The sequence below is a fragment of the Pavona decussata genome, unplaced genomic scaffold, assembly GCF_977016875.1.
Source record: "Pavona decussata unplaced genomic scaffold, jaPavDecu1.1 SCAFFOLD_102, whole genome shotgun sequence".
NCBI classification, from domain to species: domain Eukaryota; kingdom Metazoa; phylum Cnidaria; class Anthozoa; order Scleractinia; family Agariciidae; genus Pavona; species Pavona decussata.
Genome location: NW_028145517.1, coordinates 2,896,397 through 2,915,000, shown reverse-complemented (window position 1 = coordinate 2,915,000; position 18,604 = coordinate 2,896,397). Strand labels below are relative to the sequence as shown.

The 18,604-nt window shown below is 37.9% G+C and overlaps 2 protein-coding genes across 5 annotated transcripts in view; one reads left to right on the top strand and one right to left on the bottom strand.

Moving 5' to 3' along the window:
* Positions 1 to 592: 592 nt before the first annotated feature.
* LOC146471635 (putative ammonium transporter 3) overlaps positions 593 to 18,604 on the bottom strand; it is a 25,791-nt gene continuing 7,779 nt past the window's right edge. For 3 of the 4 annotated variants that reach the window (XM_085120025.1, XM_085120024.1, XM_085120026.1), the window contains 4 exons: positions 5,027 to 5,785; positions 4,491 to 4,550; positions 3,912 to 3,988; positions 593 to 1,938 (listed from right to left, as the gene is read on the bottom strand). In XM_085120025.1, the coding sequence (XP_084976151.1) occupies positions 1,391 to 1,938; positions 3,912 to 3,988; positions 4,491 to 4,550; positions 5,027 to 5,736 (1,395 nt within the window). In that variant the 5' untranslated portion in view covers positions 5,737 to 5,785 and the 3' untranslated portion in view covers positions 593 to 1,390. Of the gene's footprint in view, positions 1,939 to 3,911; positions 3,989 to 4,490; positions 4,551 to 5,026; positions 5,786 to 12,096; positions 12,337 to 18,604 lie in introns of those variants that run through there. The other variant, XM_085120027.1, reaches the window with a different exon arrangement.
* LOC146471634 (putative ammonium transporter 3) overlaps positions 12,498 to 18,604 on the top strand; it is a 24,269-nt gene continuing 18,162 nt past the window's right edge. Inside the window, exon 1 of the mRNA XM_085120022.1 lies at positions 12,498 to 12,614. The gene's annotated coding sequence lies outside the window, so the exon portion shown is untranslated. The remainder of the gene's footprint in view (positions 12,615 to 18,604) is intronic.

Sequence of the window (18,604 nt, the reverse complement as noted above, 5' to 3'; positions counted from 1 at the left end):
GTAACTGTCCGGTGTTCATTCAGAAGGTGTCATAAAATGGGAGTTTTGTCCGTTAGACAAATAGTTTTAAACGAATGGAGTCTGACTGGGTGTTTAGACTCGGTCTCTTCTTTCTGATCCAAAGCATTTCGAATATTAAACAATCAAGCTTTCCCTGACATTTCTTTAAGATTGTGAAGTTACTTGTCAGGTCGCCAATTGTGTCGACTTGGTGATTATTCTTTAGGTGTTTCTAACGGACAAAACTCCCACTTTATGACACCTCCTGAATAAACACCGGACAGTTACTTTTAGTTTTAATTTAATTTAATTTATTCTATTTCACACCTTTACTTTACGTATAAATTATCTTTTCTGTTGCATTCTTTACTTGAAAATGGTGCCAGGATGACACCGAAACGTCGTTCCGTTTTTTCGCTCATTTTTATAGTTTATTGTATTTCTAAATTTAATCTTATTAGAATTTTCAAAAGTTAATTTGTGTAAGCTAACACAGTTTCATCTGTTCGGATTCTTAAGCTGAAAATTTACATGTAAATTGCCGAACAGTTTAGGGATGTATTCATGTGTGTATTCAAACTAAAAGTCTGCGAGTTTAAAAATTGCTGTCTTTGCCCCTCTGAAAATAGAAGGGATTAGTTCTACAGTGTCGCAAACGTTTCAGGTGACCTTTCGCTAAAGAAAACGCCACTTTTTCTTCACAATTTAATTCGAATTTCTGAGGCCTTTCCGAACAGATATTCCGCCGAAACGAGCCATTATTGGGCGCGAAAATGTTTGATTTAAACAACAGAGTTCAGGATAAGGTAATTTGGCTACCCTAAAGAGGTTCTGGGGAGCAGGGATCGAATGGCCCATGGGGAGCAGGGATGGCGCAGTGGTGAGGGCACTCGCCTCCCACCAATGTGGCCCGAGTTCGATTCCCGGACTCGGCGTCATATGTGGGTTGAGTTTGTTGTTGGTTCTTGTCTTTGCTCCGAGAGGTTTTTCTCCGGGTACTCCGGTTTTCCCCTCTCCTCAAAAACCAACACTTCTAAATTCCAATTCGATTTGGAAAGTGTCCCCAATTAGTGCTCTGCGCTAAAGACATTGACACCCAAATAAAGTGAGTGATTTATTCGATTGCTGACATTTCGAGCGCTGTCCCTTCGAGAAAACGTCAGCACTCGGATCTTTTTATGGTGGCCAATTTCCTTATCGACTCTGTTGATAGCTAGACTGAACCAAACATTCGTTTCCACTCTCCACCGACGAAGCACCACAGTTTCTTTAGAAGCTACCCTCCTTATCCACCATTGGACGCCCCCTGGCGATCATGTACCAGTATGTAACTTTCCTTAATGTTACGGTCACATCTCGTCAATTCACATGTAATCGGATCAATAAGGTGTTACTCCACTGGAGCCGGAGCAACCTGTATCTCTAGAGCTGTTTGTGAACGTTCGACTACTTCTTCTGCTTGATAAGCAGTGTTTTCCATTGCGCTACCGCTGGATTGGCGTTTAACCTTTCTAAGAGCATGCAGCGCTGGAATATGTTGTTCAATTCCATGCTCAAATTGGTCAGCGCCCAGCAACTCCTGCTCTAGGGTCATGCGCATTCCAATCAGCTTATCGACCAATAGTAGTTCGAGAAAGGTAGTGACTGCGGACCAGGCTGAAACTGCTACGATTGCTAGCAACTGCACGCCCAAAAAGCGCCAAGGACCTCCCTTGAGGATGCCAAACTCGCCAGAAAAATTGTCTTTGAGGATGTCTTTCTCCGCAAAGAAGGCAACGGCCAGCAGGCCCCACATTCCGGCAACGCCATGAGTTGGGAAGCAACCAACTGGGTCATCGATTCGGAACCGGTCGAGAATAGCACATCCGGGACATGCCAGAAGGGCACCTATTGCACCAATGAGGATCCCTTCCCAAGGACGTGCAAGAGTACAGATCGCTGAATAAAGACGACACAAGAAAGTTCATTTGCTGTCTCTACGTGTAAGCTTAATTAGTGTTCCAACCTGTTTTTGTGATGCCCTTAACCGATATTGAAAGGAAAAATTCGCCCATCCACTAATATGCACAACGATTAAAAAAACACAAATCACAAATAAATACTAGCATAGTAGACCGTAGTAGCGTTGTTGACGTAGGTGATAGCACTCCTTCGCGTTCAAAATGGCAGACGGCAAACAGCAAACGTGAAATTGGCGAGAAAATCAAAATCAAAATAAATCATGATTATTTTTCCCGTTCGTGTTCCCCGTAATGCACTTATCATCGGTTATCCCCTGGGGGGAGGGGAGGGAACTCGGGAATTAGACCTTTTAATTCATTGCAAGAGATTTGATTGATAATTTAAATAGCAAGGAGGGGGTGAGAGAGGTTTGTTTTCTCGTGCCTTGTCCCGCGGGGAAAATATAGGGGCCTTTGTAAAACAATAATCCATGATGTTATAGTCGTTGTAAATGAGGGGTAAACAAACATGACGTTGTCTGGGCTCATCAGTTGTGCCGCATGCCATAAGGAGCGTAACAATGGCGAATTCTGTCAGTTCGGTTATTGTCATGCAAATGCATTCAATGATCCAATATGACATATGTTAGACGTGGTTTGTTGGTACCACAATGGGATGTGTTAAATGAAGATTATGCCAACCATAGAGGGCCTGGCTATTAAGTTCATATTTTTTTTTGTAATGACTCACAAGGAGAGGTAAATAAGAGGGTTCTAAGAGGGTTACATTAGCACGTTGGAGAGCGGAACTTTACAAGGTCCCCTCCCATTCCCGGGGTCCCCCATCAGGGATGGCTGATGATAGGTGCGTAAAGGTAAGGATTAAGGTGGGGGTTCACCTGAAAGCCGTTTTCACGCCGCTTAAAATCGGTCAAATGGAAATATCTTGTTTGCATTTCAAGCAATACAAAAACCCTCCATTCATAACACAAATCAATGATTTGGGGTGGAGTGCTTTATGAATTTTGGGTGATTTTCAGGTATATTTGGAAGGAAATAATTTTTCTTGAAGGATTGGTAAAATTAAAAGAAATAGGAAATGTTGAAGATTTAGTGAAGTTTTGTTTGTAGTTAATAATTAATAGACGGATACCAAGTTAGTCCACTAGCAACCTGGGGTGCTCTTGCGTGGTTATCGACTGTCTGTTAGTGTTCCAAAAATCATTTTCTTTCTTCTATCCATTCTTAAAACCTAGCCTCCTCAAATTTTACTCAAATTCAGGTAGAGCCCCACCTTAAACTGATGATCTGCTTACCACTCCCCACCCACCTAGCCTCCACCGAAATTTCCGTTGAGCACCTTCCCTTCCTTACGGCTGGGGAGAGCATTGCCGAACACTCCAACTGCAGTTTTTCTGTCTATATTAAAGGGGAAGTATCACGCAAATTTGCTGTCATTTCAAAAGCCAAAAATGTTTGTCTGTCAGCAGAAACAACGCAATAATTGTCAAGTTTGTTATAAACTATCACCCCAGTGCAATAAAACTGTCGATTAGTGCCTCTGACCGGAGACAGAGTAGGCCGATGTGGATTGAAACTGTTAGGCTAATGTTTTTTTCAAGTTCTCGCATTGCGCTACTGACAGACCACGAGTTGTTCCTTTCTCGACTAGAGTTGATTTTTTTTCTCTCGTCATTCTAGAATTATTTGGCAGCTGATTGAAGGTCTTATTTCATTATTTTCAACAAAAGATATAATTGAAAACCCAATGATACTTCCCCTTTAATAATAATAATAATAATAATAATAATAATAATAATAATAACAATAATAATAATAATAATAACAATAATAATAATAATAATAATAATAATAATAACAATAATAATAATAATAATAATAATAATAATAATAATAATAATAAAAATAATAATAATAATAATAGATGTAGAGGTGGATTATTTGACTGACCTGTGATGCCTACAAGGCCTGATAGAATACCGGTGACGAAGATTGGAATGTTTAACTGCTTTTTGTAAGCGATGTAACTGAAGGGAAAAAAGGTAAGCCTTTTTTTAATTTCTAAACAAAAAGGAAGAGCTGGAAATTAGTACAACGGTCTAAGAAGAAAAAAGAATATAAAGCTTATCACATCAGAACCAATATTAAAACTGGTCACAATCAACCCACTTTTTCACGTCGAATTAATTTTAATTATACATATTTGTTTGTGTAAAATATTTTAATTGTTAGGGATATAGGCTTTATCTTAAATACACGACCCCATCAGCAATTTGCAGTAATCATATTTATCGTGTCTAAATAAACGCTTTTGTTGTTGTTGTTGTTGTTGTTGTTGTTGTTGTTGTTGTTGAGTTCGCGTTTCGAGCTCGGAACACATAGATGGGAGGGGAGTACACCATCATTACCACACATTACCACCTCAAGGACTAGTGTGTTCAATGTGAAGCGTTTTAGCGTGCACAGAAAGTCTTGGGAAAATTTTTTAACTGATTAGGGCGAACAATTAAGGAAGAGGCAATGACATACCTGTAAACAGTTCCCACAACTCCACCTCCAATGGCACCGTTTATTGTGACAACCGCTGACCTAATGGAACGATTTTTTTTAAAAAAAATCAAAGACTTATCCTTATCGTCATGATCAATATTATTCTTTTAGATTATTACACAATGCAATGCAGTTTTTAGAGTTAAATTAAGCTTAAATTTTGAAAAAAAAAATGTCATACATTGTTGTGCATTTTAAACCTTTTTAGACAATAATTTTCATAAAGATCTGCTTTTTCCGGCATAGTCATAGACTTCGCAAAAGTACCTCTGTGTTTAGGGGCATCGTTCATAAGTTCTTCACCGCTCTCTTGTGACGGTTTAACGATCAAGAAAGTCCAACCAATTAAAAAGTGGGATTTTACCAAGACTGTTATTAATGAAATATGTCAATTCACGTTTAAGTATTCACTCACTTAAATGAAACAAAGAAATGTTGACAAAAGAATACAGAGCAATAAGCAAGAGTAGCGGTCACATGAAAGATAAGTTCCGGAGCAAAAAATGCAGACCTACCTTGAAGCTAGTTTCCACTTCATGCCGGTTATTCCAAAAGTGCTTCCGCAGTTAAAACCCAGCCAGCCCCACCATAGCATGAAGGTTCCTAGAAGAACATTTGTCGGGGAGGCCATTGCTGGAGGGGCAACATTCACATCGAACCGTCCGCTTCGTGGCTTCAGCATCAAGGTTGCCACCAATCCACTTACTCCTCCGACAAGATGCACCGCACTGCAACCAGCTATGTCAACTGCCCCAAGGTTACGAAGCCAGCCATTTTCACCCCAGATCCAATGCGCCGGGAAACTGTATGTCAGAGTATTGAGAAATGAGTACACGATGTAGGCTTTGAGGGTGATTCTTTCCGCCATTGCGCCAGAAACGATAGTAGTTGCGGTAGTAGCAAATGAAAGCTGAAAAAAATATTGGGAGTACACTTGTCCCATTTCACTCTCGTCTGCATCTGTGAGGAAATAACCCAATCCGCAGAAGGGATTACCACGATTACCAAAACTGAAGGCGAATCCAAACAGCCAGTAAGACAATCCACCGAATATTACATCCACAGCGTTCTTCACCATAATGTTTGCTTCGTTTTTCAAGGAAACCATTCCCGATTCTAAAAGGCCAAATCCCGACTGCATTGTCAGAATAATGAAGGAGTTTGTAAGGATCCAAGTTGCGTCTTCAGTATGAATTCCTCCGTCAACTTGGTTTGTTGCGTTCATGTTTTCGTCTGGCGTTGTTCTCAGTTCAATTCAGTTCACAACGGTTGCACTAGAAATGAAATAAACCTCCATTAATTAAACCTTTTTATAGAAATCTGTAAGAGAAACACCTTTCCACGTGACTCGTGTTAATGAAGTGATTTCTTCTGCAATTAACAAACGTCCTTCTTAAATACTTCATCTTTCAATTACTCTTTAGATTTCACAATTAAGCCTTATATTATAATGTCAACAATATTTACCAACAATGATACCCTGCTAAGTTTATTTTTAATTTCTTCAATTGCTTTATGGCGGTCGACGTTCAATTCAAGAATCTTAACACTAGCATTGGAACAAACACTCAAAACTGTGACTAAACTTCAGTTAGAAATAAAAATTCAAATAGATCGACGGAAAGACTTACAAAGGAGAGCCAATTGTAAGAGATAATTAACTGAAAAAAATCCTGAAAAAAGGCGGGAATTCGAAAGACTTGCAAAAAAGAGAGCCAATCCTTGAAAGAGGCGTGATCAATAAACTGATGAAGATTGTTAGCTGAAGAAAATCCCGAATAAAGACAAGAAGGACTTGCAAAAAGAAGAGCCAATGGTAAAAGATAATTAGCCGAAGGAAATCCTGCAAGAGGCGGGAAAGACTTGCAAAAGAGAGAGCCAATTATGGATAGAGGTGTGTTCAATAAACTGATAAACATAATTAGCTAAAGAAAATAATGAAAAAAGGCAAGAAAGACTTGCATAAAACAGGGCCAATTGTGAAAGAGGCGTGTCACAAGAAACTGATGAAGAAAAGCAAGAAAGGTTTGAAAAAAGCAAAAACAAAGAAGTTATTACGAAAAACATCGTTTACAACAGAATTCTGAAAAAAGCAAAGGAAAATCAGTTGAGTATTTGTTAACCAGATAAATTACTCGGATGCTGATTTGACTGCTGCTGATGTTTTAAAAGTAACTGACCTTACAAGGAAGGGAGAAATAATGGCGGCAAAAATAACACTAGTAAAGTAGAAGCAAGTTTATGAATTTAAAAGTGACACATTCACATCTCTTTTAGACTTTTAATTCGGGTAACAAGAATATAAGGCCAGCTTTTGTTTTCTTATCTCGTGGCGTCAGGGCTCAATATTTGCCAACTTTTTATACGTCGCTGAATAATATTCATGTTTAATAATAATAACCTTATTTAAGTGTCTCTTTATTAGCACTCCGGTGCTAATTGGGGACACTATAAACAACTGAAAGGAATAATTTCAATTAAAAATAAACTCCAACTGGCAGGGACGCATGCCAGTTGGCTATTTACAGAGCTTGGCCGAGGACTTGAAACAGAGGACTGCCATGAAAGAAATCCATCTATTAGACCACCGGATTACAAGTTCGCACCTCTAGGCACCTGGCCAAGCTGACTCCCCGCCAAATCACAAAATGATACAAATAACCTGAGTGACTGACTAAATACTGACCATGCAGTACTCAGTTGAGGGAAATTTGAGTTCTTCTTTGTTGTGTTTTGCGTGTGTAATTGCCTTTGATATAGTTTTTTTCTCTGGTTGTAAGGTTTGTCGCTTTTGATGTTCACCCCTTTTTAACTCGTGTATGCAAAGCAGTCAACGAGTTGTAACAGTTGCGGGAGAAATTCACTCGCTCGGTCGCTCGATGGGCTGTAAACGTTTGGTAGGTTTTGTTGCGCTCAACGGTAGGAGAACGCAACCTAATCTGTTGGGGTCCCTCTAACGTCTTGGGAGTTCTGTGTAACCAACGGGAAAGCTTTCCGGAATTTTTTGGTTGTCTGACTCAGTGGGCTGGCGTGTATTATTTTAGAATGTGTTGACGTACGTCATGCTCTTGGGATATTGCCCAACTGGTGACTCAATCTGCACGGTCTTCTCATTTGTTGGTTCTGGTACAGTCTCGTTATTTGTTGCGAATAAGCTGAACAGCTGGCGGCCATATTTGAGCGAACTAACCCGTTGCGGTCACAGTTCTAACTACACGAAGCGCGCCGTGCTGGCTGGTGATTGAACCAAACAAATCTGACCCGTTGTGGTCAAACAATAACTGAATTCAAGCCGTGGAGCTTGGTGGCCATTAAGCCAATTGACGCGTTGCAGTCTGAAATATTCAAACGAACGAATCGGTAGTGCTAGTGGCCATTAAGCCAAGTGATTCTTTGCGGTCAAAATTCAAATGAACTGATTCACAAAATTCGCTGGCTCAGCTGCTGCGGTCACAAATAATACGAATTGAGCAAATCCATCAATTTAATTAGTAAGTACCAGAAAAATTAAGTTTTTAGCTTTCCAAACGGCACACAAAACCCTTTCAGGGCCTTGGTAACTCGCAAAACAGTTCAGTCTTCGCAGATACATATATTCTGATTTAAACTGTTCTTTGATGGTGCTGTTTTCGGAAAGAGCGCTAACCAAAAGGGAAAAAGAGATAGGGAGCCATGAAGAATTCCAACAAAAAGAATTCTAAAGGCACTCAAGAGTAGACGCTACAGGTAAATTTCACGACTTTATTTAAAGCGTTGCGAAAAGTTTAGCTATTATGATGTATGTAAAAACTATAAATTGTGGCCTTTTCGGTACAGTGGTGATAAATGTTATAGCAAATATGCATTTTACATGAAGAACAAGTTCTAAATCAAAACGAAAACATTTCGGCTGCGGACTGAAACGTTTTTTTGGGCTTGATTTCTTGTGTCATAAGCCGAGTTTGTGTTTGAGTGGAGGCATGTTCTGAGCTGAGTTAGCTGTTACTGATGACTCAGTATGGGAACCGACTAAGACAAAACCTTGCGCACATTGGTTTCATCCTTCATGATATGGGTGGATCTGGTAGTTGTTTTTTCAAGTCTGATCAGTCACATCAGCTTTTTGGTGTTACACACTTACACTTGGAAATTCGTATGGTTGGAATTAACCCAGAACCAAGAGGACTTAACATTGAGAGCATGTCAAATGATAATTTGATGATAGTTTTCAGGCTCGAAAAACGTTTGAACGAAATGCCAGTACCTGGTACTTGTTTTGATCACCTCATTATACAAGTTGATGCAAAGGCTTTCAATTGTACTATTCATGTCACAGAATCTAATTTTAACTCAACACAAGGTATAATTATAAATCTTGTTCTACAACAAGTACAGAAAACAATATTTATTGGCTACATAATTAATGATCAACATTATGTTTCAATTTTTGCTGACAGACACAGTCAAAATATACAGAGACTAAAGTACCTAAAGAGAAAATGTCAATATGACAAAGTTGAGTTTGTTGTTAAAACGAGAGTGGATTTTCAAAAACAAATACATAAAGAAAATCCGGAAAAAAGCCAAGGACAACTTGCAAAGAAGACAGCCAATTATAGAAGATAATTAACTGAAGAAATTCCTGAAAGAAAAAGGCAAGAAAGACTTGCAAAAAACAGAGCCAGTTATAAAAAGAGGTGTGTTCAATAAACTGATGAAGAAAAGCAAGAACGACTTGAAAATAAAGAGCTAATTACGAAAAACATCGTCTATAACAGAATTCTGAAAAAAGCCAAGGAAAATCAGTTGAGTCTTTAATGACTTTTAATTTCCTTTCATGTCCGAAGTCCGAAATCTGTAGTCTGAAGTCTGAAGTCGGGAAGGCCAGAATCTCGAAATTACTATATCCCTAAGAAAAGTAATCTCGTATTGAATGTAGTGCAACTCGCGGTTGCCATTGCCGCCATCCATTAAAGCTGGTGTATAAGGTACACACTCAGATAGATAAAATGACAATTCAAAAGTCTGAAGTCCCTTCTCGGCCACTGTAAGAAATCTACTACTACCAACTCCAAAACTTTGCTCATCATCCTGTGTACGATTGAATTCAGTGAAGCCTGGTTCCTTCTTGCAGAGCGACATAATAGACCCTATGCAAAAATGGCTGACGTTTTAATATTCTTTTGTCTGCATTCAAATTCGCCTCACTAGCGTCTGTAACCCCACCCACAGTCTCCCTCAAAGGAAGAGTTGTAAATATGCACTGAGACGCAAAAGTGATTTCACTCTGCCCCTATGTAAGACCGAGCGTTTAAAGAACAGTTTTATTTTTAGCCATGTCTATAAGATGTAGATATTTTCTCATTTCCTCTTTGTTATTATATTTTTAGCCATGTCTATAAGATGTAGATAATTTTCTTATTTTCTCTTTGTTATTATTAGAATTTGTAAATATCCCGTAATTTAGCTTATGGCTGCAATGGTGTTTATAATAAAGTATCTATCTATCTCCATCTATCTATCTAGCCTCGTTCACTTGAAGTATTCTTTTGATTTTTTAACTCAAGAACGAGGTTAGTAAGGATAATTTGAAAGCAAACAAAAGGATATAAAATATGTTAGCCATTTTTGTATAGGATCGGCAAATGGCAAAAATGACCACGTGATCATGTTTACCCTACATCTGCCGCTCGCTATTTTCAGTTTCACTGTAAAATTAAATAGTTTTGCGTCAGCATGAAAGGTTTATAGAATTAATTTGAGCAATTCCACTCTGTGTACTCATTTTTTAAAAACAACATAAACGCGAATCTCACCTCTGCCGTTTGCCGTAAAAGCGATTCTAAATCTTTTTAATGATCACAATCGTAAGAGCCGTGCACGTCGCTTATGTTTTAGTGGGACTACTTAAAAACACGATCATAGCGTCGCTGATGATCGACATAATCATAATCACAAGAAAATAAACCATCATGTTGTTATGATTATAATTATGTGTGTTGTTAAGTCTGTGTTGCTCTTTAAGGTATATGTTTCCACTAGATCTTAAGAACCTTATGTTTTGATAATCATTCATGATTGTTCTGTTATTGTGGGAACCAAGAGCTAGAAAATATCACTCAACTTCAAGATTGTGAAATCTCGTTTGCTTTTCTTCCGCAAGCTCTTGATGTAACCGGCTATCACCGTTAAATGAAGAAGCATAATGCTAATCCTACCAGGAAATATTGACTTTTCTAAGTCTCAGAATTGTAATCCTCAAATTCCCTCTGAAATCGCTTATTCTTAGATTAATGGCCGCGCAAAAACCTTCGTGCTATCAACGGTATATACCATTTGCTTATATTTCTCACTTTTAAAATAAAATTAAAATAAATAGACTTGTACGCCTCTTAAGCTTGAAAACTGGGATGAGAAGCGATTACGTAATTTTGCATGAAAAAACGCTTCCCATTCAAATTCTCAACCTCTTTCCCAGAGTCCTCTATCTTTTTCTCTGAGAACAAGGTTGACAAATTCTCGACTTCGCTCTAACTTAAAAAATAACAAAATTTCGTTAAAGATAAGGTTTGTACTTCAATCGGATAGGGCAAAGACTGGCGGATGAATTTTTTGTCACTCTATGAGCTTACTAAGTCATTTATTTTTTAACTAAAAACGTTTCGAGTGCTTTTAAAGCGAAGTATTTGGAGACTGATCGGCGCTGTGCGTCTTTGTTTTCTGTTTGATGGCGTGACAAATACACCAAATGGTTTCTGAGACTTTTTAGCTTTTTATTATTATTATTATTTTTTTACAATTCCTCTGTGCATTTGCTTTTCCCCTATCTGGCACTTCTTTATTAATTTATTACTACTTCGATTATCTTATAGCATGCCATAAATTGGTCGTCATTCGGGACATTGAATTTGGGTGTCATTGCTTTATTTTAACACGAAAATAAGAAAATTATGCTAAAAATAGTTGGATATTTGAATCATAGGTTTGAAACGGTTCATTGCTTGAGTGGACCAAGCTGTCTGCCAGAAAACCGGCTAACACGAAAAACTTGTCTAATCGTGAAACCAGAATTAAAAGCAAACTCAAATTAATTACACAAGTTTCACTTTCATCTCCTCTTGTCTTTGTTTAACTTGACAACTGATTAAAATATTAAGGGCGCAATTACTTGAACGTCAATCAGAGGTGGACTCGAAATTCCAAGCCCACTGACCAATAAGTACATTATAACGAAAAGCAATTGAAATGAAAGATGAAAAAACTTAAAATCGTATCTACAGACGTAATGGAAAACGCAAGCTCGTTAGAATCGGAATCAAAAGACTCAGAAATGTTTTGTGTCTTGTCTGTCTTCATGCCTCTGTTTTGTATCACTTAATATCATCTCGTGAAAACAGGATGAACTGAATCGAACATAGAAGCAAATAGAATATGCAAGTCACAGAAGTCAATTCGAGGCCCTCAAAAAGATCACCAAAGTAAGAAATTAAAAAATTCCACCTAAGACAAAACTCTCCGTCTCTTCTAAAAAGCAGACATTTTCGGAAGACGTTTTAGCATGTTACAATTAGGTTTTTTATTAACGCTAAGTTCATGGCGTACGTACCTGTCTTAAAGACGATAAGCCGCTGTAAGCTCGGTCTTGCAAGTCGCTTTCGATGTATGGCTGGCTCGAAGACGAAGGCAAAAAAATCGAATCTGATTCTAATTCTCGGCAAGCAGTTAGCGAAACGTTTCACCATCCTCATGGAAGCATTGTTTTGCAAACAAAGCTGTACTTTTTTACGCTGACGTCAAACGGCGCTTGTGATCTTTATTTCCGACAGACGCAAACCGGCATTCAGCGATTTCCGTGTTTACCAGTTTAAATGACTTAGATCAATGCCACAAGAACAGTCATTCCTAAGGAGTGGTTTTTTTTTTCGTGAATCAAGTTTGTAAATAACATTTAATAATTGCTTCAAGTCTGACATCAAGTTGGATTGACGTTTTCCTGAATAAGACCGAAATACTTCACTTAATCTGAGCTTGCTGTCGACCTCTCAAAAAACCGGGCGGTAACTAGCTCGAAGCAAAACAAGGATCTGACGTCTCCTTCATGCAGGATTTATCCCAAGTTTACAGGTATCCTTTAAATTTCAAAATTGTTTCCTAAGGACGGAGATAATTGTCGAAAACAAAAACAAAAAATCTAAAATACTATTTTACAAGGCTAAAAAGTTAAAAGAAAAAGACAAGGAACGTTTTCGACTAATTTTCGGTTATCTTTTTCTTTTTTTACCCTTGCAAAATAGTATTTTATAAATCAATAAATTATATAAAATATTAGCTGAAATGAAATGAAAATCATCCTTTAAATTTCAGACTTTACATATCATTATTCACCGTCATTATTAAATATTATCAGCAATTCTTCACTAGTCAGACAAGTGGAGAATTATCAGGACAGCTATTAATTTACTCTATCTTCGGTATGGTTCCACGCATTTCGATTACTTAGTACGTACTATGTATAAATTATATATATTTAAAAAGAATAAAATTTAAAACAAGTCCCCGCTTTGAAGCAAACAAATAACAACAAAAGCTGCTTTAGCAAGAACAGCAATTGCGTGGTTTGAAAACGAAAAATAAAACAAAATTAGACGCCGTCGATCGCATAGAATGATTTCCTTCAACTTGTTATTAAATGTGTTGCTTTCTTACTTTTTAAGCATATCTCTTTCTGACAGAACGGAAAGAAACTTTCAGTCTTTGAGAAGCCAGCGACACTCAACGGTTATTTCGGTGAAAACTGTTCGAAAAGCCATATTCACCTCAGAAATTCAGATTTACTTATAAACAAAATCTATTTTTTTTTTGGCAAGACGTCATCTCAAAATCTCGTTACACTGTAAAAATAATTCGTTCCGTTATTGAAGGGGCAAGTTTTGTCTTTAAAAATGTCAAAAAATGGCCAACTAGCGTTTTCGTGAGGCAAACAACAGTGATTAGATTCAGAGAATAAAATTGCGTTCCCTAAAACGTTCTGCAATTCAAATTTTCAGCTGAAGTTTTCAACAGAACAATCTGTTTTAGGTAATACAAATATGTCATTTAAAGCCAAAACAATCTGCGAATGCAGGATACAACATTTAAGGTATTTTGCTTAAATGTTCTCCTTGGTGCCCGTGGGAAGCTTTCCTCGTTCGTGACAGTTAAATTTTTTGCTGGTCGCTTCAAACCGTAATTATAAGTTTAAATGTGTATGGAATTATGCCTCAGTAAGGAATGATCCAGAGGGAACTGTTTAGCTTTTAAACATCCGGAATAATAAACAGAGAAATATCTCTTCCGGAAGACGAGCAAAACTTACTTAAACATAGTGTTAAATGAAGGTAAGGAAGTAAACACGCTGGACGGATTAAATTAAGTTTTTTTTTGAAATCCGATTTAATTTGAACGGTCAACCCCACATCAATGCCATGTACTATGATCAACAATTTCATGTAAAAGGCAAGGAAGATTTTACTCTTGCATATATGATTTACTTGATTGTTGAAAACTTTAATATGAAGCGCAGCTGGCGGTATGGTAATGCGCGAAGTTAAAGTTTGGCGGCGATTAAAGTCTCACCAAAAACGACCTTAAACAAACCGAAATTGGCCGGCTGAATTGACTTCCGCCTAAGACGCCATGTTTTTTTTATGAGATTTCGACTTAACTTGCACATTCGTAATTGCAAGCTGTTGGTCTTAGTCCAGTCCATAGCTCGCCGTCCGTATACGATACAGTACTGTTAACTTTTACACTAATCCAAGTGCCATATATGAGTTTCCACGCGAACTTATGCAATCACGAGCAGGGAAGCAAATTTCGCATAAGATTCGCGCGCGCGGAAACCCGAACGTACACAAACGGAAGCCGCTTACAAAGTAAATACCACTATTCCTCAACTGTTGACCTAGATTTTGTTATATGTTATTACTGGTTAAGTAATTTATTTGTCCTCTTGGTATAAGCTTCCCTTACCACCTATCAGTTGTCTGTCGGCTAAATGTATCAAAGACAGTATTGAAACATCTGGCTGTAGCGAATTTGTCGTCCACTAGAGAAGGAAGCATTATATTTATGGCAAGATAAGAAATGTTTACCCGATACGACATACGTTTCAGAGGACGAAGAAGTGAAGTTTTAAGAGCCTGAACTTACCTGAACGCGAGACTCCCGATGGCCCGCTGGAAAATATAAAGCTTACTGTCTGGGCCTATTTCGTCAATTATGTCAGTTACCATAGCAAACAATTTAGTGGCGGGAGGTTGCATATTATGGCTGTGTTTTTTTTTTCGCCGTTTATCATTTCTTTTTTTGTCTTGGACCTACGCCGCCTTAAAAAACAAAACTGAATTTATTATATCTATGTTAAGATCTGCCGTTTTAATCGGCCTTCTGCCTTCGTCCAGCATGACGTCGTTATCAGTCGAAATCTCTGATACACTTGTTATTTCTCAACGATTTGATGCTGGCTGCTCCCATTATTACGGTACGACTCTTGTTTCAACCTGCAACTGTAGGATGCTTCTACCCTGGACGGGGTAACGTTCAGCGGTTGCATTTTGTAACCCTTTGCTAGACTAAAGACCAAAAACCCCTGTCCTATATCCCAGACTCGCTATCTTCTACGTGTACAACAACAACCACAACAACGTTTTTAAATTGTCATTTTCCGGGAAAACTAGTCTAAACTAATTCTTCAAGCAATCTATCAGTTTCCTGGAAAATGCTGTCCTATTCTAGACCAAAACTCTCCGATTTTCACTGTGACCCTATTCCAGACTAAACTGCTTAAAAACCATACTCTTCACAATGGCACGTACCCATATGGCTTATATATGGCAGAACCGCCCCCACCCCCCACCACCCCTGGGGAGGGGGCTTCTGCCACTGAAATAATTGTATGATATCATCAACTTGTCGAACTCCCGGTCCTGTGGTCCGGTGATTCTTTATGTGAGATATGATAACACAGCACCTAGGGTCTATATCTGTCAATGGAGGATTAAAACAATAAGCCAGTGCAATGTAAGAGGTCTTCGAAATATTCACCGTAGTTCTGCTGCTGAATTGGTAAGCGAGATCTGTTTTTGTCTCAACATTTCATGTTTATGTGTTTTTTTTGCCTCTAAGCTTATACCACGCTCGATTTCTGAACGGTGGCAGATAAAAACTGAAGACATATTGATAGACAATTTGAATTCTGTGGGAGCTGAAACATCTTTCGCACTTTTCAATGCTCCATAAATTTTTAATGTGTGAATTATGACGTACCTCATTGCGGAAGCTGAAGTGCTGTTGGTTGCATTTTGTTCCAAAGTTTTGATTTTAGTTCACATTTATTTATAATTACTACGAACGGTTTTCATGATGCATGGTACTTATAAAACACATAAAACAGTTAAAAGATCAGGGTAAATAAAAATAGGTGAGAGGTTTTTTAGCTGGAAATTGCCGAAATATTAATCTCTCAGCGTATAACGTGGAATAAGGTGTCTGAGTAATTAAGAAAGCCTTGTTGTATTTGGTACCTCAACACTAATTGGGGACGCTGTAACTCCATGCGATATTTTTTGTTTTCAAATCTAGTCAAAACTCGGCGCTAAATTTAAAATTTAAATTAAAGTTAAACGCATTAATGTGCGTTTTCCTTAGCTCGTTGGCGGCGGGTGTTTTGAGAACGTGATTCATTTTGAACTCGTTTTGGTAAGATATTCGAAATCTAAAATACTTAACCGAACTAAAACAAAAATATCGCTGACTATCTTGGTTGAATTGTCAGAGAAAAACGAACTGAATTTCTATCAGTTCTCCTTGATCCGTGCACCTAGCTAGGAATAAGAAGCCCTATGGCGAACAATTATTTTTTAATTTACGCCACGCTGCTAACACGCGCTGGCTGTTTTGTATAACGATCTTCAGTGTATGACATTTTTATCATACATATCCTGCCGGAAGTCATAAGAATTCTGGCCCGGTTGTTACAGAGCGGATAACGTTATCCAGCGGATAAGTCACTATCCAGTGGATAAAATGTACCCCAACCAATAAATTTTATTCGCTGGATTGCGATTTATCTGCTGGATAAAGCTATCCACTCTTTGAATAACACGGTCCTGATATCTAAGTTCTTCCGCTTAATAGTGCTGAAGATAAAATGAGAGACAGGTGAAACGTCAAATTTCAAATAATATTGTACTACACGTTACTGAGGAAGTTTAATTTATTTTTGGCATTTGAAAAATCTTGAGAAATGATCGTGAATTCCTGGAACTCTCTCCCAATATCAATTTCTTCTTCATCTAGTTTTTTCCACCTTTAAGGAAAAAATGTTGCAGTTTTATCTGTAAAATCATGAATTGACCAAGCCGCAATTACGCAGCCGGCCATATTTTCTATTTATTAATGACAGCCGAGGTGGCCTCTCTTATAAGCTTGGTGGTTTCTTGAGGTCTCCTCGCCACTTTGACTTGCAAATTGAATGATTTCTTTTTTTTTTTTAGTAAAGCAAATAAATGATGATGATGATGATGATGATGAAAAAAATTTCAATTTCTTTTGTAGTTTTTTGTATGTTCCTCCGTTTAAAGCAGATCGCTACTGATGAAGTTTCACCTTTTCTTTTTACAAATTCTCGAAAATTCAGTGTACGACAAGTTAGGCTGTCGCTGCAGGCTCCGTGACAGAGGCAACACTCAGTGAACGGCGAAAAACGGCTAAAATTTCCAACGCGAAAATTTATCCAGCACAGGAAATAGAGGAAGTGGCTGCCAGTATCACGTGATTTATGGTCACATTCGCTTCTAGTGTTTGTTTTTTTCCATCTCATGCATGCATCACCGGAGAAACAGAGCAGGCTGATGGCGATTCTATTCAGGCTTTGCGTTTAATTCAACAGTAAAAATGTCACGTTTTTGAAAATTAAAATATATTCCCGTCTTATCCTTGCCCTTGTCCTATTCTTTATATTAAGGGAATTGCGAAATTTTTGGAGCCTTGCCTGAGGAAATGGTTATTTCATTTGGTATATACATATGCCAATAGAATGGTCTATATGATTATTAATAGGCGTCATCGTGTTGCAAACTTGCTCAGCATACAGAAAATTAAAGTAAAAAAAAAGTCACGTTTCAAAGGTGTACCAGAAACTATTAATCCAACGATGCTCGTTTGAAACTTCGAAAATAAAGGTAAGGGTGATACGAATTACATCAACTATTTGTATGTAAAAACTGCATATAAAGACGTGAATGTCTAATGAGATTTTTCTTAATGTGGTCTTAAATTGGTCTTCAATTTGGTCTTCAAATGGTGCTTGCATGTTCAAACATCGAATGGATGTGTGCTTGTTAACACATTTTAGCGCCTTAATCAGATCCCCCCACGGTCTTAGTTATGTGGTTACTGTCGTCTTTATTTTTTGGTTCACAAATTTTCGTTGTTATGACTTGTTGGCGAGCAAACACAGGAACCAATTCGACCAAGTCAAACAAGACATAAAAATATAATCTACAAAGATCTAACAACATCACGTCTAACTTTAAGGCCAAAGCGAGCGTGGTAGATCTAACCACACGATTTTCTCGTTTGCCGGTCTACAGTACTGTTTCTGGAACGATTGGTGTCGCGTTTTTCCGTAACTTGAATTTTCATTCTGTTCAGTTTTTAAATCGTGCTGCCACAATTACCATTCTCTGAAATCGAAGCTGCCTCTTGTCGTATTCTGTGAAAAAATAACTGACAACTTACATACAATAATAGAAAGAAATAATCTGTAATGATAGAAAGCGACTCGAGCTTTGGCTGATCATCTTCTCAAATGCTGGGATCTCTTTTTATAGAATAAGGGTTTTTTATTTCGTGTTCTTAATGCATAATTAATAATACTGATCGACTGTCACTTTTACCGACCATCAGAAAAAAATTGCGAGAAAGCGAACCGTTGTTTGGTTGTCAACTGGAGAAAAAAAGACGTTCAAATTAGCTGAAATCGAAAGTATTATTCAGTAAGTGACACAGGCATACTTGTAAAAGGAAATCCGAGTGCTCCTGTCAGGGTCGAACCTAAGACCTTCCGATTA